The 25,297-nt window shown below is 42.5% G+C and overlaps 1 protein-coding gene across 6 annotated transcripts in view; it reads left to right on the top strand.

The window, feature by feature from the left end:
- Nucleotides 1-25,297, top strand: part of SLC20A2 (solute carrier family 20 member 2) — a 57,096-nt gene that overhangs the window by 27,026 nt on the left and 4,773 nt on the right. For 3 of the 6 annotated variants that reach the window (XM_041479799.1, XM_041479798.1, XM_041479800.1), the window contains 8 exons: nucleotides 2,642-2,782; nucleotides 4,004-4,089; nucleotides 6,081-6,177; nucleotides 8,169-8,285; nucleotides 8,943-9,146; nucleotides 10,582-11,170; nucleotides 21,794-21,979; nucleotides 22,695-22,779. In XM_041479799.1, coding sequence (XP_041335733.1) covers nucleotides 2,642-2,782; nucleotides 4,004-4,089; nucleotides 6,081-6,177; nucleotides 8,169-8,285; nucleotides 8,943-9,146; nucleotides 10,582-11,170; nucleotides 21,794-21,979; nucleotides 22,695-22,779 — 1,505 coding nt within the window. Of the gene's footprint in view, nucleotides 1-2,641; nucleotides 2,783-4,003; nucleotides 4,090-6,080; nucleotides 6,178-8,168; nucleotides 8,286-8,942; nucleotides 9,147-10,581; nucleotides 11,171-21,793; nucleotides 21,980-22,694; nucleotides 22,780-23,295; nucleotides 23,381-25,297 lie in introns of all 6 variants that reach the window. The other 3 variants (XR_005956175.1, XM_041479801.1, XM_041479803.1) reach the window with 3 other exon arrangements.

Here is a 25,297-nt window from a genome sequence, read left to right as displayed (position 1 = left end):
TTGCAGCAAACAGCAGATGTAATTTTCAGGTCAACCTTTTCTCCTAAGATAAAAGGAAGCGGGAAGTAATGGGATTAAAATTTTAATATGTAGCATTTTGTAGTAATTTGGAGCACATTAAAATGTTGTTTATTAGGCAGATGAGAAGTTAAGGACTGTTGCTCCTGGGGGTAGACTGTAGTACTTGCCCAGCATCAACTAATTATCAGGCTATTGTCAGGACTTGCCCGTGTGTTGTTCTAGAGGTTCTGGTGCGAGCTGAAGCCAGCAGCTGATGCGGCTGAGGAGATGCCACCAACAGAGAGGACATCCCAGCCAGGATTAGCAGAGCCAAGTACTAAATCTAGTCCTGCAGGTGGTGTTTGGTGCAGGCTCACAGCTGGCACGGAGCAGGAGCCTCAGGAGAATGGATGAGGTGCCCTCAGCAGCAGGAGAGTGTGAAACACACCGTGGCCAAACGCTGGTGCAGGCAGCTCCTGGCTGGGGCAGTCTGCAGGCAGTCCCCTGTCTTCAGGGGATATTAACCCAGGGCAAAGGGTGGGTCACGGTGTCCGCAGGCGTGGGGTCTGAATTTGGGACTCTGTGGCCCAGCCTAGTGAGGCTCCTGCTTCCTAAGTTAGTTTTGAGAAGGCAGAAGTTGAGGACTTACATTTTTTGTTAGAGAGGATTTAAAGCTTTGATGTAGGTAGTTAAAGCACTGCAAGTCCAGGAGTAAAGTCCTGCTCTGGCTTCCTTTGTATTTTCTTCTCTTCCTTAACGCTTCCTTAAACTTCTTTAGATTATGCAGTGTCCTTCTCAGACCATCCTTTGGTCCTTCACCACCTGTTTCTTTCTCTACTGTTTGTTTCCAGTTGAGCAATCTGGTCTAGTGGAAGGTGTCCCTGTCCATGGCACAGGGTTTGGAATTAGATGATTTTTAAGGTCCCTTCCAACACAAAGCATTCTGTGATTCTATGAAGTTAAATAAACAAGAAATAGTTCCGTACTCCCTCTGTTTCCCCCAACAATAAACCCAGTCCTCCTCACTAGACATTTGCAGTGCAGCTGTTGCTTGGTTGCATTTCTCCTGTTTTTTATACTGAGTATTTTGTAATTACATATCTATGAGTAGCTTATCTTTTTATTTGGCTTCTTTCAGATGTAACCATCTGATTTCTCCTTCTCCTCACTTCCATTTGCTGGTCTCTAAGTTCATGTCAAAAGTTTCAAAGTGTTTTTATTTTTATTTTTATTTTAGTCCAGGGGAAAATAAGCCAAAAAATTAAAGAGCAGGTGTTCCTTGATTGATCTAGAATTTCCACTAGCAAGAGAAGTAGCAGTTGTTTTGGGATAGTGTGCCAGGAGAGATCGGTTTTACAAACTGGTTGACTTCCAAATGCAGCCACATATGATACCAGCAAATCACTGTTTGCAGATGGCTCTGTTTCAAGACCTTCAAACCATCTTCTTGTGTTGGAATTGAGGATGGAGGTTGAAACTTTGGGTAGTCTGCCAGCATATGTTCAGTGGCCTTGCTTTAACACCCATATCTGCTGCAGATCTGTTAAGAGAGGTGGCATGAGCCAGAAAATTCAGGATCTCTTATGGCAGTCTGATTGCTGCAACTGGTGACTCAATACATGAAGATTCAGTCTTAAGGCCATGAAGTATTACAATGAAGAAGAGATCTTTTTGTAAGAATTCTCTAATATTAGAGGAGGTGCACAGAAAGCTTGTGTCACTCTCAAAAGTATTTTGGTGTCCTGAGGCTAGTGCCACTGCAAGAGAAGCAGGGATCTTGTGTCTTTGCAAAGTGAAAAGGAGACAGAGCATGGAGCTGCATGCTTGAGTGCTTGGTGTGATCTGTGTCTGATCTAACTCCTGAAAGAGGTGCTTGGGGTACTTTTTTTTCCCCTGCATTCTTGGCCAGCATTCTTCCTGGATGTCTTGCTGGAATGCCAGGTGTTGCATTTACTTTGTAGACCATTACCCACTGTCTCTTATAGGGGAACTTATTTCCTTATGCCAGGGTATCTTTGGCTTCTCCATGACTAACGTAAGCCTTTTCAGCAGTCTTGAATTTCTCCTTGAATCTTTCTTGAATTTCTCTGCAACAATGATCTGCAGATGAAGGTAGTGAGAGTGTCTGTATTCTTTCCTCAGTCCATTTTTCCTATAGAGGACTGGATGGCTGTGTATCACTGAGATGAAGCATAAAATCTCTCTGTCCCACAATTTGAACCTTTCTCTGGTAGTATCCAAGTTTAGGAGCATGGGTAGTTCACTAGTGAAACAGTGAATGCCTCTTCATGTTGATCACCTGGAGGCTTCCAGGGTCAGCTCTCAAGAGTGAGGTTGTCTAAGCTTGATGTACACTGGGAGCAGTTTGTGTACTAAATACTGAAAGCAGAACTGTCATGGATTGTAGGGAGCTGTTAGTCATAAACAGTCATAAGTAAGATGTAGCATTCAAAGCTGCTATTAAACTGTCTTAGTATCTGCTTTTAGAGACAGAACAGGAACAAAACCCTCTTTAGAAGATCTCCCTTATGCATGAGGAGTGTAGGCAGCACTTGTAAAAGAATGTGGGCACGTGGCAAAGAATTTTCTCTCTTACATTGTTGTTGTTGTTGTTTATACCATATCTTTCATTTGTTTCTAGGTTCTGCTGTTTGGCAGCTAATTGCATCGTTCTTGAAACTCCCAATATCAGGGACCCATTGCATTGTAGGTGCTACAATTGGATTTTCTCTGGTGGCAATTGGCACGCAGGGTGTCCAGTGGATGCAGCTTGTCAAGATTGGTAAGTGCTGTCTCCTTTTATGTGTGAGGGTATGTGAAACAGTGTGTGCTGCCTGCGAAAAACATTCCCAGAAATCTGCTTTGTGCCGATAGCACTCCCTCATTAAATTATTTTCCACCCCAGTCTTGTCATTCAGAAAATGCACTGGTGCCATCTTCATTAAGGGCTGCAGTGTGTCTACAGTGGAGAAGGGGGTAAAACAAAAGTTGTACTTCCCCAGTGGTAAGCTGGGGACACATTGTCCCTCAAGAAACATGCTTCAAGGTGACATTCCTCTTCTAATTCTCTTTGAGGCAGCTCATACTACCCTGTTCTTGCTCTCAACAATGTGAATGCTATCATGTGAATGCCCACAGTCATGTTTCTCCACCCACCACCTTCAGGGCATACAGCACGTTTAACTCACAGCCTCCCATTGCCAAGAACAGTGGCACATCCAAGCAGGGATGTGATGGAGTGTTTTCTTATTGTTTTGGGAGCCTTTGGAACTTGAGGTGCAGCCTAAAGTCTCTATTAAAAGGATTTTATGCTGAAGGCATGGTAATATATTAGAACTTAAGCAATGCATGTGGTTTTTTAAAATTCTGTCAATAGTAAAAGAGTTTTCAGTGACAGCAGAATCAATCTGTTAACCATGCTGCAAACAATAAATCAGTGTGGATGAGATTTCCAGAGTGCTGCCCTAATCCGGTTTTATTGAAATCAGTGGGAGCTTTGCCACCTACTTCAGTTAAATCATCCTGGACACTTGCAGTGCTGGCCTGCAAAAAATGTACACACATCATACATTACAGCTGATGCTTCTGTGGCATTTTGGAACTCAAGACTATTACTCTGGGAGCAGCATGTCATCCTGCTAGATGCAGTTGCTTTCCACTTGCTTGCAACATTCATGGTCATGGTGATTAGGAAATTACAGCGCTTTCTTGGTCTACTCTGATTCAAACTACAAGAAACTTTCCTGAGGAGTTTGATTGCTAAACTCGCAAAATTAGCAGGAAATGCTTTGGCTGTTGTTTCTAATGGTGCTAGCACTACTTTGACTTTCATGAGTGTCGGTGGACATCAAGTTGCACCAGTTGTAAGTAAACAGAATACAGAACATTCATTCCAGTTGTACAAGAACTGTTAACTGTTTTGAATTTATTGCTCATTAACAATGTACTTAACTATTATGCAAGAATACTGTTTATTTCAAGTTTCATTCTTTCTTCAACACAGTTGCCTCTTGGTTTATTTCCCCACTGTTATCTGGCTTGATGTCTGGAATCCTATTTGTGCTGATCAGATTCTTCATTTTAAACAAGGTAAAGAAATCTCACTATTGTAATGAGTGCTTAGTATGAAGATTGGGTTTTAGCCTCCCATTTGAGTGCTGCCATTTCCATAGTTGAAAGTTTATAGCTTCTTTTTGACAGGAGACCAGTCATTTTTTTAATAGCCATTTGAGTTATACTTGCTCTTAGCAGTTCTGAAAGCTCACAGTAAGTAATTTGACAAGTATTTGAGGCTTAGAAGGTGCTATGTGATAATTACTATTGTATATTCTGTTAGGTCAGAGGATGGTACATTGAGGCTGGCTCTATATTAGCACAAGCTTGCTGGCATTGACTTAGCCTCACAATTGCTGATCTGTCTGTAATTTAAACAGAACAGTCCTCCCTTGGAGATATTGGTATTTTAAAGTTGTAAAATTTTAAGCCTTGGCTTTCCAGCACATCAGACATTAGAATATGGGCATCTACCTATTTTGTAGATTCTCAAGAAACCTGAATCAATGGGTTTTAGTGACCTGAAGCAAAATCAGTCCATGTATCTCCAGTGCAAAAGGTGACTTGCCTGCCACCCAGCATGGTCTGGAAACCTGAACTGCCTTTTCCATTTCTTTCACACCATTCAACTTGCTAAAATGGGGAAGTGAAGAGCATGACAGTGACCTAAAATAAGGGACACTATATTAGCAGTTATACAGGGAACTTAAATAGATGAGGGATTAATTCTTTTGCTATAAATAGCACCACCTGTAACCTCAGCTTCATCATTCTTTATTTCTGCTCTAAATAAATGTCAGTGATAAAAACAGATGATAGATTTGATCAGATTCAGCTTTGTATAAAAAATAACTCAAGTTGCATGAAGGATAAGGAAAGGTTGCACTATTGTATTTAAAGCCTAGCAACTTAAGAAATTAGCCATCAAAATCATGTGAACTCTGGTATTACAGCCATATATTTAAGCATTCAAGAGGCAGAAAAATTCAAGTTAAGGAAATTGCCTCCCAGCTGCCGTCTGTGCCATTCCCAAAGAAGTAAGATCTGTAGAGCTTCTGACGTAAGCAGGTAGCGACTTGTGTACAGGCATTAAAAAAAGAGCAGTTTTCTAGCTTGTGAGTCTGGGGCCTGTTAGAGGGCTCCATGCCCTTGTTGGGGATGTCAGTGAATAGCAGCTGGCCCTGCAAATACAGCCCATCTGCATCCTGCTTAGGGACCGGGCATAGCACAGGGTGACCACAACCTTTTCTCTGCTCCCTGTGTAGCTCATGGCAGCAAGAAATAAAACCACATTAGCCAGCCCTCAGCTTTGCCAGGCTCTTTGCAAACACTTCGAGGAGCCCCTCAAAAGGCCAGAGCAGTCCCTCACAGAGGCTTTGTCCGTGGCTCACACGCTGCGTTTCCGCTGCTCCGTCAGCTGAGTCTTTCCTTGTGGGTGCTGAGAGTGCAGTGGGCAGCAGACACGGTGCCCTGCTAAACATTGCCTGCTCACTTTGTGTGTGTCACCTGCTTAATGCAGCCAGACACTTGGGATTTCAGAGATTTCTGTTAGCTGCTAGGAAGTGCCAGGCTGTCTTGGTTGAAGAAGAGAGCTTAGGAATATGGTTTTGAGATGGATGCATTGTGCTGCTGCTTGCAGTGCTAGTCCAAAACATCAAAGCCCTCTCCTGCTTGGCAGCCTTCAGTCATGCTAAGTGAAAGGGACTCCTCATCTTGGACACAAAATAAATGAACACACCTGCAGAAAGAAACCTGCCCCCAGGTCACTCAGCAGCTGGGAAGTAAAACATGAGTCCCTGGTTCCCATGGACAGTGTCAAGCTCCCCCAGAGTGCTGGTACTAGCCAGGACCAGCAATGTGGACTTGGGTGCAACCAAGCAGGTCACCATCCTTTCCCTGACGTCCAAAAGCTCCATCTGCCTGGCACTGACTTGGGAGCACATGTTTTCCACGTGGAAGTTTGTGCTGACATGAATCTGGTGTGAAATGCAGCTAATGTTTTCTATTTTTGCATGGTTTCTCTGCAGGAAGACCCTGTGCCCAATGGTCTCCGTGCACTCCCGGTGTTTTATGCTGCTACCATCGCTATTAACGTGTTTTCCATCATGTACACGGGGGCACCAGGTGAGTGAGCCGGGGAGGCACGGGAGGGAAGCTTCCCACCGTGTGTAGGGATGCTCTGCCAGTGTTACCCAGACACCACAGGGTTGTCTCCTGTGTTAGGAGTTAACAGAGGCAAGAGTAAATCATTCACCTCCCCTCATGCTTCTATTTGTGCGTGTGTTTTTGTGACACCCTCCTGATCGCTCTGGTTAGTGGGGAAGAGCACAGCTACAAAAAAAAATATCCCTCTTTAGAGGAAGGAAAGTTACTGAGAGGCAGCTTTGGCTTTGTAAATCTGAGCAGATGTTGAGCTCTCAAAGGTGTTCTAGGTTTGTGCATTGGGGAGTGAAGGTTCAGAGCAGGGTGGGAGAGCAGGTGCTGTTTGCTCTCAGTGTGATACCTTCACTCCACTGACAGCAGCAGAGTCGCTGTTCTGACATGTCTGGCTCCAAGGCTGTTATTTCAATTTACTTCTTTATTTCCCTTTAATGATAAGAATCCCCAGAACTGTTTCTTCATTGAATACATCTTCTTTCTTTGGTGTTGTGTTTTGATTGCAACTCAGTGGAAGGAAATGAAGGACTTTATTTATATTTTTGTATATTTGTATATTTTATGTGCACTTACATGTTTGTGTTTATTCATATGTATATTTATATCTGAATTTTTATATTAGTTGAATTTTTATATTGTTGTATTTATGTTTGTATATTTATATTCTCACATATTATGTTTATGTATTTGCATTTATATTTTTATAGTTTACTGAAGTGGTGTATGTTTAAAGGCACACTTCTAGCAAAAGGGTTCAGAACTAAAATATTCAGTGATCTCAACTACTTTGTGGAAGACTCTGGTCATTAAATGTTATCTTTAGGTTAGATTATTGTCCAAGGACTATGAATGAAGAGGCAATTGAAGATAGACTCCTGAACATGGCCCTGAATTAAGAAAGCAGGCTCAGAAAGTGACCTTTTTTGAATGGAAATATTTGTCTAAAATCCAACACACCATATGTACTAGATCAATGCAGTTAGTAGACCCTACTCCATAGCATAACGTTACTGGAATTAATAAAAACTTGAGACATTCCCAATTTGAAGGTAACATTACTATTCCTCTTAAGTCTAATTGGCCATGTATCCAAGATGTTTAACAGTAAATCAGCTGTATAACTCACATTTCCTCATTAGTTGTTCTGCAGAAGTAGGTCAGGCACTCTGCAATGACTCATTAGGCAAAATAAATGAAATAAGAATCTTAATGTTCCCTCTGTTTCAGCTTAGCAGTCTCTAAAGTGTGTGAATAAAAAGGTGGGACTCCATTTTTGATACTGGGGAAATACATATTTACTCTCCAAGGCCTCTGTTCTGGCAACATTTACTCACAAGAGTGAATTAATCACATAGGTTTCAAGATAGGCAATGTATATATAGGTTTGAAAGATCAGAGTCCAGGCTCTTTCTTCATTGAGAGTCAGATTGTTTCATTGAACAACTGCAAGGATCTCTGTTGGGGGAAAAATTACAGAAACACGAGTTGTTGGTGTTGCTGTGCATTGCAGGACGAAGCCTCAGCTGCATTAAGCTCATATTGCAAGCAAATAAGGGCTTAGAGCAAGCTAAGCATCAGGCTTTATGGACCAGAGGAAAGGTCAGGTAAACACTTAACCCTAATGGGCAACATGGTTTAATGTGCATTCATTTATAAAAGCACTGCAAACTTGTTTTAGCAGCCCTGATGTGGGGCTTTTACCCTCTGCTCTTTGGGAAATAACATCACAGTGGGGCAGCAGGAAACTGGAGGACTAAACCTGCAAATGTTTTCATGTCAACTACACCTTTAAATACTGCAGTAACTGGTAATGTGTTAAAAGTCATCAGCTCCTTCATGTTGGCTTTGAATGCACTGTGAACACCGGATTTTCTGCAACAGACTGCTCTTCCACTGCCTGGATAATTAAGTCATGTCAATTAATGGCTTGCTTCGGTTTTATTGCTTTGTCTTTACAGTACTGGGACTGATACTGCCAATGTGGGCCATTGCTCTAATATCACTTGGTGTGTCCTTAGTATTTGCTGTCTTAGTCTGGATTTTTGTGTGTCCCTGGATGAAGAGAAAAATAGAAAGTAAGTAGTTATTTGATGAAATGTGAGTGAAATAAAATCATGGAATATTAGATTTCAGAGGTGGAAGTGCCCTTGAGGGGTCACTTAGTCTAGTCCCCACCCATAGGCAGGATGTGCCTAAACTATTCCTCTTGTATTTGTGTAATTTGCTCTAAAAAATCTGCAGTGGTAGAAATTAAAAACCTTCTTAGGTAAGCCATTGCTTACCTAAGTTCAGAAGTCTAGCAGAAACAGCAAAATAAAACCTGGAATATAATCTGGTTTCTATTTTATTAAGAAAAAATTAGAGAAAAAGCCTGTCAGAATGATTATCTTTGAGTTACTGTTTTAGCTTTGCAGTAAGTTGGGCTGATCACAGCCATAGTTGCTTTGCTACTCTCAACAAATGCAGAGAAAAGTTTCAGGTTTCATTAACAGATGAACAGCACAGTGTTTTACTTCAGTTACGTACTTTGGTGAATTTTATCATAAGAAACAAAGATGTTGTAGAATTTTCACACATGAACATAGTAGAGTGTTAGGAATAAATAGTGTGTGTATGAAATGAAGCTTGGTTATTGTAGCCAAGTTAAACCATGCTGTTGATGCAAACAGTGGAAACTTAAGTAACAAGAGGTATAGGTTGGGTTTAAAATTACAGTGCTATTCTTTCCTTAGGCCGGTTAAAGAAAGATGCTGCACTGTCAAGGATATCAGATGAAAGTCTTGATAAAATTCAGGATGAAGAAACACCAGTCTTTAAAGAGCTTCCTGGTGCCAAAACATCTGATGAGAGCACGATTCCCCTTACTGGCTCAGTAACAGAAGCTGCTGGGGCATCAGATAATGTTGCAAATGGGAACCATCCACGTGTACCCTATGGTAAGGAGCCTAGACAACTTGGACGGGTTGTTCTCTTCCTGCTTCAATGAGGTTTCTTAACTTTTCAAGTAGGTCTCTGCTGTAAATAGTAAATTGGGGTTTGGAATTTCCATCTCTAATCCCATTTCAGTGCTTGTTTGGAAAGATGCTCATTTACAAGTGACATTTTCTGGAGAGGACGTGAAATCAATTACATTTGGTTTGGCTGTATTTCAGTTTCAGAAACAGCTGAAGAAAAATGACTTGCCTTTTTGCGTTGCTTTACTTTGTATTCTTAATGGTGTTTCCATCCTACCAAGCAGTGGAAAAATACAGAGCACACAGGTTGCTGATGTATGAAGGTTAAATACAGCATAAAGATGATTAGCATACTACAAAAGAAGATGAAAAGATTTGGACTTTAGTTGATAAATGTATGACCATTTGGAGCATGTCCACTGGAAAAATGTCACACATTGTTTTCTGAACATGTATTTGTAAGAAACAGACTTGTGCATAAAGCTCTTTCTGTTCTGCCACGTGGTGGGAACACCCCCCTCCACTTAGCGGTCTGCTGACTTTGATATCGCTTTGCTAACATCTACAAAGCCCTGTAATTTGGTTAATAAATGCCCAATATATTCAACTGATTCTTACAAAATCAAATAAGTCATGACGTGGAGCCCTTAGAGTGTGTGCTTCCAGTTTAAAAATAGCTAAACCCAGTTCTGAATGTTGCACAGTGAAAATCCGGGAAGTCAGGAAGTAAAAAAGACAGTTTCTTCAGAAGTATCACCTGTGATACATTTTGATGTGTGTCCTGCAGTGTATGCTAACATTAAATGCATACAGTGGGAGTATACATCCCATGGTATTCATATAACTAGTATATAGAAAATGTTGCAGTAGCTAAGGAATACTTCTGCAGACATGAATTTTTTGTTTTTTTTAAAAATTATTTTAAAAAGCCATGTAAATGTCTCCTAAACAAATGAGTATGAATGAAATGTCTCTTAAACAGATAAGTCCCAGTATGAAAATGCAGTAAACTGCATTTCAGAAATTCTAATTATTCCTATTCAGTGTAGACAAAAGCTCAGAAAAAGCAGAGCTTGCTTTACAAGGAAGGAAGTTAATGGAAATTTATATTTTCAAAGAACCAGAGGATTTAACCGTCAAGTATCACATTCGAATAACTGGTCCCAAGTGACTTGCTGCAGGTCATACAGCATGACTGGGGAGACCCAGCACTGGAGCAAAGCTCTTTTTGCACAGGAGATGAGAGACTTTATTTTGAAGTGAATTGAATCTTGGCTTATTCACTGCATGTAGTGCAAATTGATCTTCTTTGTCCTGTATTCTCAGATGCTGGCCACATTATTGTCTTGTGTTGGAGGAAGGGGGCTTTTGTATTGCATTTTGTGTAAACAGAACCTCTGAATCTCTGCCTTTTCAGGAAGGGCATTTTCGGTGACGCACACCTCGGTGAAATCACCTGTTTCCAATGGCACCTTCAGCTTCGATGGCCACGTGAGGAGCGATGGCCACGTTTACCACACTGTGCACAAGGACTCAGGTTTATACAAAGACTTGCTCCACAAAATACATCTGGACAGGGCCAACGATGAGAGGCCCACTGCAGAAAACAACTACAAACTCTTACGGCGCAACAACAGCTACACCTGTTACACTGCTGCTATTTGTGGCATGCCCGTGCATTCCTCCTTTAAGGCAGCGGATACATCTACTCCAGAAGACAGTGAGAAGTTGGTGGGAGACACAGTTTCCTACTCCAAGAAGCGAGTCCGCTACGACAGCTACTCCAGCTATTGCAACGCAGTGGCGGAGGCAGAGATTGAGGCGGAGGAAGGTGGGGTGGAAATGAAGTTGGCCTCTGAACTCGCAGATCCTAACCGGCCCCCCGTTGATCCTGTGGAAGAGGATAAGGAAGAGAAAGACACCTCTCAGGTCCATCTACTTTTCCACTTCCTCCAGATCTTAACAGCCTGCTTTGGATCCTTTGCCCATGGAGGCAATGATGTCAGGTAAGAGGATGAGATCTCACAAACCAGCAATTTTACAGTTCAAGTACATGGAGCAAGGTTTACCAGCTTTGCTGGTTGGAAGACACATTCATTCTGCAGGTGGATGATCATCAGGGCTGTGTATCACCAATGTCCTCAGTGCTTTCCAGGAATTGTACTGCTTAGTCTATGGTTTCTTTTGTTCTCAAGGGTAAAATCTTTTTTATTCACTGATAAATAACTGTGAACTAATTAATTTAATTTACCTTTAATTTTGGCAATTGGAGGCATTGAGATTCCACCCAACATGCCAGCCACTGTAAAGACAAACAGAACAATCCCAGCCCTGCAGAATTTGAAGCCTATTTTCACTGCAAAATCAGAAACTTTCAACAGATGAGAGGTTTTAGACTATTTTTGCTGTTAGATGAATTTCGTCTCTTGTCACACAGCACCTCACCGTCTCAGTGCCACGTGGCTGAAGAACAGTTTGGGTGGGTTTGCTGTGCCACTGGGAACACTGTGTATCTTTCCTTTAGGATTTGGCTGGGTTGCCTCTTCCCTAGACCTGGAGCAATCCATTTGGTATTTAATAGACGCTTTTTCCAGTGTCACAATAAGGTCCCCTGAGAAATTCTCTCAAGTGGCTTGTTGGAGCAGCTATCCTTATTTGGGTTGTGGCTGGGGCTGTACTGAGTCCTCTTCCTGCTGGACCCTTGCTGTGTTAGCCATGCCCTGATGGTGTTGGTTTCAGTGTTTTCAGCAGGACTTTACAGCATTCATAATTTTCATCGTCCTCCTTAGCCTTCTGGGCAAACCCTGTCCCACTCTGCAAGGACAACACTTAATGCTTCTTGCTCTTGTCAGCCTCCTAATTTAACTTATAACTCATAGTGAAATCACTTACAAACATGTTTCTTTGCTCCGCATCCATCCTGCATCCTGGGAATTCAGAGCAGGGCTTTCTGAAGAGCCTTTTGTACTTCCTTGGTATCCGCAGGGATCTGGCTCTGGGAAGGAGTCCAGAGGCCCCTCATCCTCTGGATCAGAGGGCAGTGGTGTAGCGTTCTTTCCTCTCAGATGGTCTCTCTTGTGAACGACCTTTGCTCTGAGCATACTGGCCAAGAGCAAAGACCCATGGGAGTCAATATCCAAGCTCTGCAAGGGGCCAGCAGCGAGTGCTGAAGGGAACACAGGGATAAGGACAAAGACTGTTGATAATTCTTGTGATGTATCCTGGGAAATACCAGGGTATTATGCAGAAAGTTCACAGCCTACCTCAGCAGGTGTCACAGCTCCTTTATTCCCTGCAGGTGATGCTTAGTCCTCAAGGACTCACATGTTTATGCATGCATCACTTGCATGTTATGTAGGAGGAAAGGGTAGTTGATTTTGTTAGAACTGATCTGTAAGGATGCAGTTAGTTCAGAAATCAGATTTGGTGTTGACAGGAGCTGGTCAGGATGAAATACAAAGTTCAAACTCTATGCTGTAGGTGTTGTTGCATCTTACAGCCATATTCCCTTAGAATTTTGCATTTGGACTAGCTTGTTACTGTAGCAATATCCTTTCCTGAAAATTCGTATGCTATTAGTGTTTTTCATATCCCTAGTTCTGTTGGTGATCCTATCAAATTTGCCAGGAAATGTGTTTTTATTAAATGCTGTTTATTCCAAAACCTCTTCTTAAGCTGAATTCATGTAATTGCAAAACTAAAGAACAAGTCAGCTTCATTTTCTCAAAGCTGGTAGAAAAGCAGAGGTGCTCATGTGTCTAGGATTGGATAGGAACCCATCCTTGCAATTGTACTGAGTTCCAGCTAAAGAATAAAATTAAAGACCCCTTCATATGCCTAGAAGATTTATTAGATAAAATTCTCTGGGAATGCCAGTATCTGTCTTGTGGATCATATGGCAGAGATGTTTTGTCAGTCTTTGTGTAGTGGAGCAAAAGCTGTCTGGGCTCTGCCACAGGTTGCATGAAGATCTGCACAGCTCGAAAGGCAGTGCGTTGTTTAAAAAATGATGCAGTAGAACCTAGTGAGTAGCACAGCTTTCTGTTCACATTTATGTAAGAAAGCAAGCCCTGGCAGTCCATCTTCCACTGGCGACTGCTATCTTTTAATCTCCCTCCTTCGTACACTTTCCTTTGGCTCATTTCAGGTGCTGCTGTCAAGCTGTTTCTCTCATGTTTTTCCTCAGCTTTGAATCCTGTTGTTAAAATCCTGCTTTCCCCTGTGTCTGGTTTTAAGCTCCTCACACATGTATTTAGGATAGACCTCCATTGTTCACATCTTTTTCTTTGGACTTGACTGCAACATTTTCTTTCCATATCCTGGAACTTACTCTTGTGCCATCTTTTCTATTTATTTTCCATCAGCCTGTTTGTTGGTATTTCTTGAAGGGACAGGAGGTGATAAGAGGAGCAACAAGAGAAAAATAAAAAGCCAATATGAAACTTAAAAATTGCAGGTGATTTCATGGTAAATGATTGACCTGTTTTAGAGCATATTTAAGCATGGGGCATACAGTCCAGACAGAACCATGATGCAGCTCAGAAAAACTTCATGGATAAGAAGTGCCCCATATAGTTTGGACAGCACTTTGGTGGACAAAAGATCATATGGAGATCTCTTTTGTTTTATTGTCCAGGATTTACCCAGACACCTGGAAGAGTTAAATCAGTATTTTTCCCCCACTGCAGAACTAATTCTTAACTATCTCGTGGGGTAGTTAGACCCCAGTTTCTTCTGAGATGATGCTTTTTAGATTCATAACAAAATCAGCCATGTTTGCTGTAGCAGCTGATGTTTGTAGCCATCAGAGCTCATGCTCAGGCTGACATCAGCAAGGATGCTGGCTGGGGCAGCTGTGTGTTAAAAGGAGAAGGGAGTGATGGTAGCTCCTTATTTGGGTGACTGTTTTGTTCAGACCATCCTCTCCTGCCCCTGCCTCCAAGCTTATGTGCACTGTGTCAAGGGTGCTGGAGCCCTGCCAGGGCTGGGACCAGCTGAGCCAGGCCGAGAGCCTTGTGACACCACCATGCACATGGACTGAATGAAATCTAAAGAATTTAAAATCCCAAATAAATGTGTTGGGACAGAACCGCTGAAAAAAATGTTGTTGTTGAAGTTAATTAGCGGCGCCAAGTGAGCAGGTCCCACTGGCTCAGCAGCCGAGCACAAAGGGAGTGCGTCAGGTCAGTGCAAGGGCAATGGGAGAATAAAAAGGGCAGGATGGAAAAAAGACCTGGGCCAGGAGCGTGACACAAGGAGAACTGCCAGCTTCTAAATGCTTGTTCAGAGCCAGCTTTCCAGAGAGGCCGGGAGGCTGGGCTTTGTTGGCCAGCAGGGATTATATGCACCTATGGTTGAGTTGGACTGAGCTTATTTTTCTGTAGATATAGGCTGATTCGGCAGGAATTGTCATCTGGAGCTTCAGTGCTGCAGCCACAGCAGTCTACCTGTGTAACAACAAAATAGCAGAGCAGTTGCTGAAGCTGTAGGGTTTGTGCTGTGTTTTAAAGTCTGGAAGCATGTCTGAATTAACTAGTTCTCAAAAACAAAGGCAGATGGTCAGGCTGTTTTGGACATGGCTAGAAAGGATTGCTAACCCCAAAAAGCTAATATGAAACTTAAAAACTGCAGGTGATTGCAAGGTAAATGATGGACCTGTTTTGGAGCATATATAAGCATGGGGCATACAGTCCAGACAAAACCATGATGCAGCTCAGAAAAACTTCATGGATAAGAAGTGCCCCATATAGTTTGGAGAGCATTTTTGGTGGGCAGAAGAACATAAGGAGATCTCTCTTGTTTCTTTGTCCAGGATTTACCCAGACACCTGGAAGAGTTAAATCAGTATTTTTCCCTCACTGCAGAACTAATTCTTAACTACCTCATGGGGTAGGTTAGACCCCAGTTTCTTCTGAGATGTTGGTTTTTAGCATCATAATGAAATCAGCCATGTTTGCTGTAGGAGCTGATGTTTGTAGCTGTCAGGGCTCCCTGTTCAGCAGGGATGCTGGCTGGGGCAGCTGTGTGTTAAAAGGAACAGGGAGTCGTGCTTTCTCTGGTGCTCAGCACAGCAGTGGCTGTGGCTGCTCTGCTACTGGGCTGGGAATGAGAAAGCTTTGAGCAAAGAGTGTGTTTGCCCCACAGTCCTATCCTAGCAAGTGGGAGGGTGCTTTTGTTGATTGCTCAAGCAATTTCTGGAGCTTGTTATTCCTTGAATTCTTGCAGTCAAAGCAGGATGACCCAGAGAGAGATGCTGTAGGTCAGTGTGAGTTTTGCTGATTAAACTATGCTGTTTATGCTGTGAGGAAAGCCTGAGTCTCATACTCCTACACACCTGCCCATGCATGTGTTCAGTCATTTCTCACACAGATTCCTTCTATAAATGGGCAACCTCTTCTGTCGCTTACCACCCTCCTTCTCTGCCTCAGGCCATCACTCCTGCTGTCACAGGAGAAACCTGGGGGTGTCAGAATGATCTGTGTGCCTTGGCTGGTGTGAGCAGGCAGCTACCTGTGCCCATGGACTCAGGCCATGCAGGAAGGTTGATTTAGTGCCCTGCTGGTGGCAGGAGGCATGATGCTGCAGCTGAACAGGGTGACCAGGGACCCTGCCACCTCCTGTGTGTGTCTGAGCATGCCAAGGGACAGGCAGTGCTGAGGTTTGGCTGGTAGATGCTGTAGGGAGGAGAAACCTGCCTGCAGTCATTTCACAGGATCTCAGTTTTCCTGAGTTCCTGCTGCAGAAATTGTTGGAGTGTGTGTCTGCTCTAATTAGATTTCCTGTGGAGGACTTCAGGACTCCCCTTGCATATTCATACTTAGATGTTAGGAAAAAGGGATCGTTGGAGTTAGAGTCTGCAGGTAATGTCTTATAGATTTATGGCACAAGTTTGAGAAAGAATGCCTCTCATTATCCAAACAATTACAGGCTACTTTACTGAAAAAAGGATTTAAAACCATTTCAGAACTATAGTAAAAATAGTTGATTTTAAAAAAAAATATTTCTGCCCATTCTTTCCGTGGTTTTAGGGAAGCTGACTGCTACTAGATAGGGAATTAATTTTTAAGCAAAACAGTTTGAAAAACTAGGAAATGTGTGCTTGCCCAAAATACATGGAGAAGAGCTTTCTCCTCTCACCTTCATACAGATTTCACTGTAGTTTTAGGTCAGAGTGCACAAAAAGGAGTGGGATTCATCTTTTCCCCCTCTTCTTAAAGTAAAGGCAACGGGATTAAAGGAGGGAAGGGCCAGACCATTGCCAGTATCTCACTGCACATAGAGAGCTTAGTGGGATTCAGCCTCTTGGCTAAATAAGGAGTCTAAAGGAGCTATAGTAGGGCTGGATTACAAAACAGGTATTTCTTATTTCCTCCCTGAGACCTGCAGTCAAGATCACTTAGAATATTTAGGAAGCTAATCTGTCTGTTATATTTAGTGAGGGAAACCTGATTTCTAATTTCTTCCCTTTTTAATAATAGTCCATCCTGTAAGTCCAGCCTGTGCCCCAAGTAGATGTGAATCTTCATTTCTGTCCTTAGTTGTGCACGTACAGGACATTTTTGTATTGTCAGGCAGGCAAGTCAGAGAAGAGCAGCAAGAAACGGGGTCTCCAGTGGGCATGGGAATCCCTCCCCATCCCTCTGTGAGCAGGGCTCATGGCTGGGCTTGCCTGGGGAAAAGCTGATGCTGGTGGGCATGGACCCAACCCTCCAGAATCCAGGGCAGTGGGGTTTCAGGGCCAGTATTTGCAGGACACAGAGATGAGCTGCAGGAATAAAATCATGTCCACCCTGACTCATTAACACACCCGAAGCTTGCACTTTACAGGGCACAGCTCTGACACACTTTTTTGTGCTATGGTAGATGCACTATTTCAAGGCTATCCAGTTATTTGAAGTAGGATAAAACTCTCCTGATAATCTGATATCCTTGGAGATTAGAGCATGTTTTTTTCCTGTTGCTACGTACAGGCGTATCTTTCTTTCACTCTTGCTCAGCTGGGTGATGTCTCAAGGCATAACTGCAGCCTATTTAGAAATATCATCCCACTGATTTTCCCAGTGGAAGGTTTGTTTGTGAAATCCTGGTTTGGGAAATAGTCAAATGGCTGGACATTTTGTAATTATACTTGTAATATTGGACACTAATACAGATTTTTCTCAGATGGCTGTTTTGCTCATCATTCAGCTTTAGTTTGTGATAATGTACGTTTCAAGGTTCTTTCACTCAACTAGAAAAAGTGGGTACAAAGCAATTTCCTTTTTCAGGTGGCAGAGAATCTAAGCATGGTCATCAAAGAGTCTATACATTATTCACAAAGCATATTCAGAGTGTAGTTTTCAAGTACAGTTAGATTTTTCTTTTTGAGCAACTCACTACTCCTCTGAAAGAGCAGCAAGGAAATAGCAATGTTGCTGCTTCATAACATGTTACGACAAGTTTGATGGGGTTTGGCCACAGAGCATTCAGCTGATGGCTAAGTGACTGGGAAAAAGCCCCTTGTTTTTTGCTAAAAAAAAAAAAAAAACAAACAGTTAGTCCTTATTCCTCCAGAGATGGTCTTGGACTTGTGACCCAAAGGTACCTAAAAATTTCTGCTTGTGTGTGTGTGTGTGTGAAACTGTCACTTCTAAGCCTGTCTCGTGATAGCTGAATGTGGGGTGGTTATTTTTGTTGGTAATACTATCTGTCTCACAGGGGAGAGGAGAAGCCAGCTCTATTTATAGTTCAGATTCACTGTCAAATGCTATCTTTCACAACAGTTTTATAAATGCTGTGTGACACATTCTAAACTGGCACAAGCGAGCAGAAAAAGAGAATTGTGCCAAATTACGTTAGTTGAGAGCGCCAGCAAAATCATCACGAGGGTCGGGCAGCCCTTCAGTGAGCCACCATGGAACACATCTGCCAGTGCAAGTACTGCTGTGGGTGGCATTAAATCCTGCACTGCCCCTCCAGGGAAGGCAAACAGCCCTTGTGCAGCACCTCAGCTGCAAAGCCCTGTGCCCGGCGAGTGATCGGGCTGCGTGAGCCCAGCAGAGGTGGGGGAAGGTGCTGGATGTGGAGAATACACTTTGCAGCAGGCAGACTCAGGAGATGGGCTTCTTACACCATAACATTTTATAAACTCATCCTAAAATTAACTCCTATTGGCCACCCCCTTGCGCTCAGTGGGAAAGTGAGTATTAGGCATGCAAAATTAAAGTAATACCATGACAGGAGCAGCTTATTTTCTGTTTTAAACCCAATAGCTAAATAATACAGCAAATTCTTTAAAGCACTTCAGTTTCATAGGAACCTGAGGGCAGTTTTACATATGATGTGAATGAGGGTTCAGAGCCCCTGTCTGACCATCTCAGGCTTTTTTCTTCTCTAAACTACCATGGATAAGATGTGGAGCTCCAGCACAAAGGAGAGTTAGTCAAGGTAAGTAGAAGCCTGTGTGGGAGAGTAAGAGAAAATAAATTATTGAAAATAGAATTGTGAAATGAGTCTTAGCCAAATGTATGGAAGATTGGAGGTCAGCTTTCCTGCTAGTCATGTATTGAATCAAATGAGCTAGAGCCAGTGGGAAATACTGTGAAAGCCACATCCCAGTCTAGCCAGCATCCTTGTGGTTCATCTGGTTAATCACTCAGCTGTAGGAGACATCTGTTAAGCAAACTGTCTTATCTAACAATGCCTCTTTTGTTGTTGGGGTTTTTTAATGTGTTGTTTCTCTCTTACCTTCTCTTACTCTGCTGGTGGGAGTGGCTTTTTGTCTTCTACCTCTGTGCAGAACCAAGATCATATTCTTTGCAGTTCCTGAGTCAGACCCATTTGCTGTGAGCTTTTGGCAGTCTCATGGTGGGACAGGCCTAGCATCTTCTTCTAGAGCTGTTTTCCATTGGCATAGGGAGCATTGATACCACAAAACCCTTGGACTGCGCTTCCTGAACAAGTCTAGAAGCTGAAGGAGCCCCTTGGAGAGCTGTTACGGTGCTAGATTCAAGCCACTGTTGTTGCTGTTTGTAGCCACTTGCAGATATTCAGGCTGGGAGATGCCCTGTCCCTAAGAACTGAACATTTAAGTCACATTGAACATGATGTACTGGGAGAAGAAAAATGTCCCTCTGGCATAGATAACCAGTGATGCAGACACCCACAAAAGAAAAAATGAAGTTAGTTTTTACCTTTTTACCTTTCCAAGCCTATCATCAGTACATCCAGTGCTGTTTGGCTTTCTTTTCTTACAGAGGAGGTATCAGAGATGCTGCCTCTGTGGGCAGCAGTGTTATCTTTTCTGATCTGTTGGACAGAATCAGCCACTCAGATTCTCTGAGGCTGAGCATAAGTCAGCAGAGTTTTGCCTTGTCTTCCCTTGCCAGAAATAAGAACCTTTTCCTCAAGGATTAAGCTTTGTTGATTCACAGAGATGTAGCATTTGCAAATAATTAAAAGTGTGTTTTGATATGGAAGAGCATAGTTTGCTGCTGCATTTTTGGAAGCCTTTTCTGCCTTTTCATTTATGTTGGGCCCGAGAAATACATATGCATAATCTCTTCAGAACAGTCAGGAATCAGTGCCTGATCTCACTCCAAATGTGGCTGTTATTTTCAACAAGGAAACCTTCAAGGGAAGGTTTTTTCCATGTCATACAGCAGTGTAAAAAGGGATGATCAGTTTTGCCTTTATTCATCTGATCAATTTATTATTTGCCTTTATCCATCCTTCAGCATCCATCAGTTTATTCGTGTACCTTCGTACATTGAATTACCTTTCTTTTTCTGTGCCCAAGGAGGCATTTAAATGTGCAAGTAATTTAATCCACACTTGAAAACACTGGAAAGGCAGTTTCAGGTTGATCTCAAAATATTAGAAATGCCTCAGTCAATAATCTCTCATTCCATGGAAGTAAAATAATTCTTGCATTTATGCCCTAAGGACTTTTCACATACGGTCCTTCCAAAACGAATTAATTGAATGCTTGCTTGGGCACAGTATCAGACAAGAATTTTATAGTGTTTCAGCTAGTGGAAATCACTCTTTTTTAGAGTCTGTAGTTCTTCATTGTACTACCCAGTGTCTTCCAACCTGCTGGATTTTATTATTCATGTTAGCTCACTAATTTATTTTCAGGATCCTTCTCAAAATCTGTAAGAATTAGTAATTATTTTTTATAGCAAAGAACATTTTTAACTATTTTCATTTCCCTCTCAGCTTGAACATTGCTGTGTGTGTTTATGAGGGAAAAGCTTTTCCTTATTACTTTGCTTCAGGATGACTTCTCAGGGTTCAGAGCCCAATTTCTCAAGGGCCAGATGCAGGCAGGAGGGTCCCGTGCTGCTGAGGTGTGCCAGCTTTGCGCTGCTGGTGACCCTTGTCTCTTGGCAATCGCCACTCGGCCCCTGGCACCTCATATCTGGCAAAGACAGGATTCAAGGAAATTATTAACTGGCATATACAGTGGCCTGGTTTGCACAACATTTGACATTAAAACTGGCCCTTACTCCATCTGTGTGCTTTGGAGTGGAACCAGGATCTAAATTTAGCAGGTCCTGGCTGCAGGGCGAGCATGGCTGTCGGTCCTGCCTGCGGTGCTCGCTGTGACCTGCTTTCCTACTGGTTTACAAAGAGGGGAGCTTCCCTGACAGTTTTCAGATTTTTGGAATGACATTGGTCAGTTTTGTTCTTCTCTTCTCCTGATTATTTAGACATAAATATAGCACTGCTTCACTAATTATGCTTTCTGGGTGGTGAATAAATGCTGCTCAGCAAGGCAAGCAGCTACTTGGTTTAGTAAGAGAGCTGAAAACAAAAGGGATGTTGAAATTCTTATCTGCTTTTTAGTATTTAAACCTTCAAAGTAATTGGATACTGGCTTTCAAGTTTTTCTTCTAGCTAGAAGTTTCTGTCTAGAAACTTGATGCTTTTTTAGAATAAACAGAGACAGAAGTCTGACTCCAGATACCAGTATCAGATGACCTGCATTAAGAGTGGGGACCTCAGTGTTGCTGACTGCCAATGTTTTTCCAGATTGTAGCAGCAAAAAGGGCTTATGCCAGCTCTGTGTCACCAAAGGCTCCTCTCTGATCAGTCCAACTCACTCTACAACACCTTCGAAGATAACTAAGTCACCTTCCCAGCTGCACTCAGATCATATCCCGAATGGTACAGGCTGTCAAACTAGATAATATTTCTATATTCTTGTCTGTGATGGTGATTTTGTTCATTATTTTTCCCTCTTTGACAAAAAGAGCTAATTTGATACTTGAATTTTAAAGATACAGCTCCTGAACTGGTAAATTTTGAGATAGTTTCAGTGCAGTACTAAAAATACTGATTTTTGTCACAGAACAGACATAACAAGGTACTACTGACTCTGGAATTTCAAGAAACTATTTGTAAAAGAGAAATTCGTTTCAGGTCTTGCTCTAGTTATCAGTGAAGAAGTGACAACTGAAAAAGCAACACAATAAGAGTCACCTGCTGCACCCTTTCCAAGTGAGAAAGGTAGGGTCTGACTGTAGGGTCAAGTCAGAGTAGTGCTGCTCCCGTGATGAAGAAAAATTGTGCTGAAAATAACAGACTTCTTTCAAGGCAACTCTCTGCATTTTTGTGACTCAGGTGACACGTTTCTGTTTCTCCAGCAATGCCATCGGTCCCCTCGTCGCACTCTGGCTTATCTACGAGCAAGGTGCCGTAATGCAGGAAGCGTCGACTCCCATCTGGCTGCTGTTCTATGGAGGTGTTGGGATCTGTGTGGGCCTCTGGGTCTGGGGAAGAAGAGTTATCCAGACTATGGGTAAAGACCTCACTCCAATCACGCCATCAAGGTAGGTCCACAGGTGTCATTGTGGTTATGTGAACTCTGTGTGTGAGCCAGTCTGAGAAATTGCTGTTCCAGTATTTTGTTTGTAATGCAGTTTGCTGGATTTGCTGTGCTTTGATTTTAATGATAACCCGGCTTTGACTTCTCAGTCTTTCTAAAAAAAAAGAAAGAAATAAGCGAAAAAGGAGAAAAAGAAAGCATGAGAAAAAGAAAGAGAGAAAGGAAAAAGGATAACCCTGTAATACTGAATGTGTTTAAGGCATAGAGGTCTGCATGAACAGACAGCAGAGTCTTTTGCTGATGACCCAATTAGCGTGGTAGAAGGTACATTTGCAAATGGCAAGATTACAGTGGCTTTCCCAGTGTGCTTGAGACCATTAAACCCATATGTATTCATTACAGTAATTTTCGTCTTTAATGCATACTCGACCTCTGCTGGTGCATAACTGAATTACTAATTAGGCACGATTCACCAGAGCGTAGAGTAGCGAAGGTCTCTGACGCAATGAGCCGCGCAGACGGGGTACTGCAGATGACTAGCCCGTGCCGTTCCCATTGTTCAGCCCTTTCTTGTTCTCTTAACTTACTCACATGACCAAAAATCAGTTGGAGATAAAACAGTGGAAAGAAGAAACGGGTAAGACTTTGGCACGCTGCATGGTATCAGTCCGAGCTGATGCAAAGAGTGATTGTGAAGTGTTTTCTTATGCTTCCCGCAGTGGATTCACTATTGAGTTGGCTTCGGCGTTCACAGTTGTGGTAGCTTCCAATGTTGGACTTCCTGTCAGTACTACACACTGCAAGGTATGCCTTTGCCCAGTGACTGCAGTCAAGGCAGTCTGGACTATTCATCTTAAAATTGTGCTGCTCGAGCCAGGGATAATGGCACGGTGAGGGGAAAACAGCTGCTGACAGCGGATGGTTAGGTAGGGCACATCTCGGTCACGCCAGCAACGTGGGAAAGTAATCAGGCTTTCCCTGAAATGAAATCAGGCTTCCAGAAAATGTGCTGGAGTTGTCACAGTAACGTCATTGGAATTGGCCACAGCATAAACTCCATAGCTGCTGGTGAAGAAAAATAGCACTTACAAAAACCTAACCTCAATTTTAAAGCAAATGATTGTGAGGAAGAGCCTGGTTTCCTCTGACGGTGCCATTTGAACCGGGTCGGGTACCATTTCTCCCTTGTTCAGAGGCTGCGCACCATTCATCATTTATACTTGACTTTCTTGATAAGTGCATGGCATGGGATTTCCTGCATATAACTCTTTTACTACAGGTTTTCCATCTGTCTTTTTTTTTTTTTTTATTTCTTCACAGTGGATTTTGCATTGAAGTAATGTGTGCGCTAACGGTACTTGTAGCCTCAAATGTGGGTATTCCAATAAGCTCCACCCATTGCAAGGTATTGGAGTTTGCAGTGATACTATCAGTAAATCACATCACTAGGACAAACCATAACAAAATCTGGGAGATACCGATTGTTGCAGATTGCCTTCACTGTGCCATGCCCTGCAGACCGTGACCGCAAAATAACGGGGCCCACTTTTAAAGGCAGTACAGCCAAGCAAAGTCAGCATTGTAATTAATTGCACAAAAGTCTGGACTGTCTTTCACCCCTACATGGTTGTATTGAACTAATATAGACATATTGAAATAACGTAGATTCGTAGTCTGTGTGAACCCAGTTACGTGCATTTTAAACCACCTGTATGAAAAACACTGCTACATCATTAAGCTAATATTTTAATGTCTCTCTTCTTTTAAACCAACTTGTCCTCACTTTTGTGCATTGTAATACAAAATTCGGCCCTTGCAATTAGTCCTTTGAACAAGGTACTTCGCTTTTTTGTTTGTTTGTTTTTTTTTTTTTTTAAAGAGCACTTTGTAGTATAGATACAGGCTGGGTAATGAGCACAATTTAATTGTGTCATGAAGACATTTATGTAGCTTGTAGACATGAAGGGAGCATGTGGACATTTACACTTCTTGAAGAACATAATGGGAATTTGGAATTTTGTTCCCTGGGAAATTCTCAGGTCAAATGTCCTGTCTTTTTTCCTTTGTTTCTCCATGGACTCTCAAGCTCCTGGACATGCAGAGCTGTTTGTTTCCTTCACCCTCTGGCAGGATCTGGGGAAGCCCCTCCAAAATCATAGACCCCAGAATGGCAGTCCCTCTGCGTCATTGCATGCCACCAAGACCAAGTCCTAAAAAAAGACAGTCCTTGTGGGATTCACTGCTGCACCCTGGGGAGCTAGGAGCCCCTGGCTGGGGCTGGGGCTGGGACAGGCAGGTTTCTGGGGATAACTGCTCCGTGGCATGGCAGGCAGGCTGGCAAGAAGCCTGGCAGCCTTGCCTGTGACATTGACCTGCTTTCCAGTAAAAGAGTCAGTGAAATGCACACATCCTGCAAAATGGTCAAAGTTGGTTCAATTGGCCTTTTTCTAGTGCAAACCATTTCTTCAGAAAGCCTTCCTCTATTGCAAAATCATTTATTTCTTCTACCCTGGTGCTCTTTGAGAAGCAGCCAAGACTGAGCTGCTGTGAAAGGCCGTTCAGATTTCCTGGCATTGACAGAACTCTGGTTCCTCTGAATCAAGCAGGGAGGGGAAAAATAATAACAATGTTATCCACTTCTAAAAATGCTAGCCTGAAACCACCTCCCTTTAGGTTGACTGGTATATCAAATGCATGATGAAGAATTTGCCAGGGAGAATAATACAGCTTTGATTATCCCATTTGCGTGCCTGAAACACTTCTAGCCAACTGTTGTAAAAGAGAAAACATACTTTGGTCCAAACAAATAGACTGAATTTAAAAAGAAAATGTCTTGGAAGCCAGAAGCTAATGAGAGGGGTATTCATTCACTCAATGCAGCAAAAAGCTTGGTCTTTTCTAACTGCAGAGCAAAATAGTTCTTTTTAAAAAATACTTCCATAAAAGCAGCTAATGTGGTTAGTCTGTGTCTGCTCCCTGTAGCTTGCTGTATCTCATTAGATGGATCATTCTTAATGGGAAGATCCACTTTGCAATAGGATTAGACTGTTCCAGGGATGTCATGTTATTATAACTGACTCTGTGTTTCAGCAAAATGAGATCCTGCGTTGAAAGATCCTAAGTGAGCAGCGCAAGATAAAGCAAACACTTGTAACTGATGTATTCTTGTATCCCTTGCTTTCTTCAAGGGCCAGGGAAGGAATAAAATAATTGTTAAATATCATTTGATCCGTGTGAAAATGCCTTGCTGAAAGTGCTGTCAGCCACTGAGTCAAAAATGCCTTTTTAAAAATCAGCAGAAAAAATATTTATCCTTAGAAAT

Source organism: Pyrgilauda ruficollis, unplaced genomic scaffold (genome assembly GCF_017590135.1).
Source record: "Pyrgilauda ruficollis isolate IOZ18807 unplaced genomic scaffold, ASM1759013v1 scaffold5, whole genome shotgun sequence".
Classification (NCBI taxonomy): domain Eukaryota; kingdom Metazoa; phylum Chordata; class Aves; order Passeriformes; family Passeridae; genus Pyrgilauda; species Pyrgilauda ruficollis.
Note: the sequence above shows the minus strand (reverse complement) of the source record. Positions and strands in the feature narration are given on the sequence as shown.